This window comes from Hydra vulgaris, chromosome 08, assembly GCF_038396675.1.
Source record: "Hydra vulgaris chromosome 08, alternate assembly HydraT2T_AEP".
Classification (NCBI taxonomy): domain Eukaryota; kingdom Metazoa; phylum Cnidaria; class Hydrozoa; order Anthoathecata; family Hydridae; genus Hydra; species Hydra vulgaris.
This window is the reverse complement of record NC_088927.1, coordinates 29,302,811-29,305,014: the sequence shown is the minus strand read 5'-3', so window position 1 is coordinate 29,305,014 and position 2,204 is coordinate 29,302,811. Positions and strand designations below refer to the sequence as shown.

The 2,204-nt window shown below is 31.9% G+C and overlaps 1 protein-coding gene across 1 annotated transcript; it reads left to right on the top strand.

Annotated features, from left to right (window-relative positions):
- Positions 1–383: 383 nt before the first annotated feature.
- Positions 384–1,380, top strand: LOC136083218 (zinc finger MYM-type protein 1-like). The gene is made up of 2 exons (XM_065802622.1): positions 384–1,290; positions 1,367–1,380. Exons 1-2 carry the CDS (start codon positions 384–386, stop codon positions 1,378–1,380), a joined length of 921 nt encoding a protein of 306 aa, XP_065658694.1.
- The last annotated feature ends 824 nt before the right edge of the window (positions 1,381–2,204 follow it).

Genomic DNA, 2,204 nt, shown 5'->3' with positions numbered 1-2,204 from the left:
TCAACTTCTTGAAATTCAAGAAGTTGAAAGTGTTGAATCTACAATGCATAATAATGAGCTTGACTCATGTACTCCAATTTTTACTATCTTTGATGACACCTCTAACATCTGCTAAACAAACAATTTACTTTTTAGACAGTTAATATTTTTATTCTATAAATTGTCACTTATTATTTTTTTATTAGGATATTTATCATGATTTTTTTTCCTAGATACCATTCTACGCGAAGACCCTGCCATTACAATTAAAGGAAAATGAACGTATGAAGTATTTAAACAAGGGGTATGCTTTTTTTCAAAATAAAGACTCTAATTTCGAATCTTTGAAGCAGATGTTTAAAAACCAGTACAGATATTATTCGGTTAAGTATTTTCAAAAAGTGATGAATAATGGCGAAAAGTGCGACCGAAAATGGTTAATGTTTTCTGAATCTATTGGATGTGTATTTTGTTATGTTTGCAAGTTGTTTTCAACCGATTACGACAACGTATTTGTCAAAAGAGGCTTTTACAATTGGAAAAAAGCCAAACAAACTATTTTCGGCCACGAAAACAGCAAAGAATATATTCAATGTATGATTAAGTGGATAGAATTCATAAAACAAAATACTCATGTCGATGAATATATGGTAAGCCAGATTAAAAGGGAATTTAATTATTGGTCTGCAATCTTAAATAGAATAGTTGCGGTTATTCGTTTTTTAGCCGGAAGAGGTTTAGCATTTCGAGGCCATAATGAAGTTATAGGATCGTCAAATAACGGAAATTACTTAGGCATGTTAGAACTGTTGACTCAATTTGATCCAGTTTTAAAGCAACACATTGACACTTTTGCAAATAAAGGCAAAGGTAATGTAAATTATTTGTCTAAAACTATTTGTGAAGAGCTAATTGATATTATGTCTCAAAAGGTTTTAACGCACATTATTACCGAAATAAAAAAAGCAAAATACTGGGGAATTATCGTAGATTCGACTCCTAATATTTCTCACGTGGATCAACTTTCTGTGATATTTTGTTATTATCTAAATGGCCACGTGTATGAACGATTTTTTTGTTTTCTACAAATTAAAAGCCACGACGGTAAATCTTTGATTACTGACATTTTAGATCTACTGGAAAGATATGATATTGATATAACCAATAGTCGGGGACAGGCATACGATAATGCAAGCAATATGTCTGGTAAATATTCTGGATTACAAGCACGTTTAAAAGAGCGGAGTGAATTAGCTTTTTATATCTCCTGCGCTGGACATTCTTTAAATTTAGTAGGGCAGTGCAGTGTCAGTGAGTGCACCAATTCTATCAACTATTTTGGCGCTCTCCAGAGTTTGTATTCATTTTTTGTAGCTTCAACACATAGATGGGATTTACTGAAAGGAAATCATGCTACACTCAAGCGCCGATACACGATGGTCATGTAGGTCAGATGCCTTAGAAAATTTAGTAGAAAATTTTGATGGGATTCATGCAGCGCTATGTCATATAGCTGAGGATACAGAAGAAAAATCTGATACTCGTCATGAAGCTTTGTGTTTATTAAATAAGATCACTAAGCTAGAGTTTGCATTCATGGCTGTACTTTGGCATCACATACTTAAGAGGTTTAATGCAGTTAGCAAATTTCGTCAAAAAGCTGAATTAGATTTGCATACAGCAAGCAGTATGTTACTTTCACTAATTGACTTACGAACACTAAAAAACTTACGAAACAAGTTTACGAAATTTGAGAATGAATTAAAAAAACTTAGCTTGTTTATTGAAAAAGACTATTCGGATAAGAACAAAAGAAAGGTAATTAAAAAATTGAGCAACGGAGAAAACCAAGTTGATTCTTTATGCGTATCCGACAAGTTTCGAGTGAATACATTTTTTGTCATTATTGACAAACTAGTGACACAATAAACTATAAGAAGTGATGGTTACAACCACGTAAATAAGTTATTTGGATTTCTATCGAAGCTGTTAACTATTAGTACCATGGAATTGCAAGTTAGCGCGAAAAAAATTGTAGAAGTGTACTCAAATGATTTAGAAGATTGTTTAATATTTGAAATAGAACAATTTGTAACATTATTAAAGTTGCAGCCTTCGGGTTTTTTTTTGCATAAAAAAGATAAATCTGAGACTGAAAACACATTGATTCCTCTGCATGTTTTAAATTGGATTGTTGAAACCGATATTATTGATGTATTTCCAAA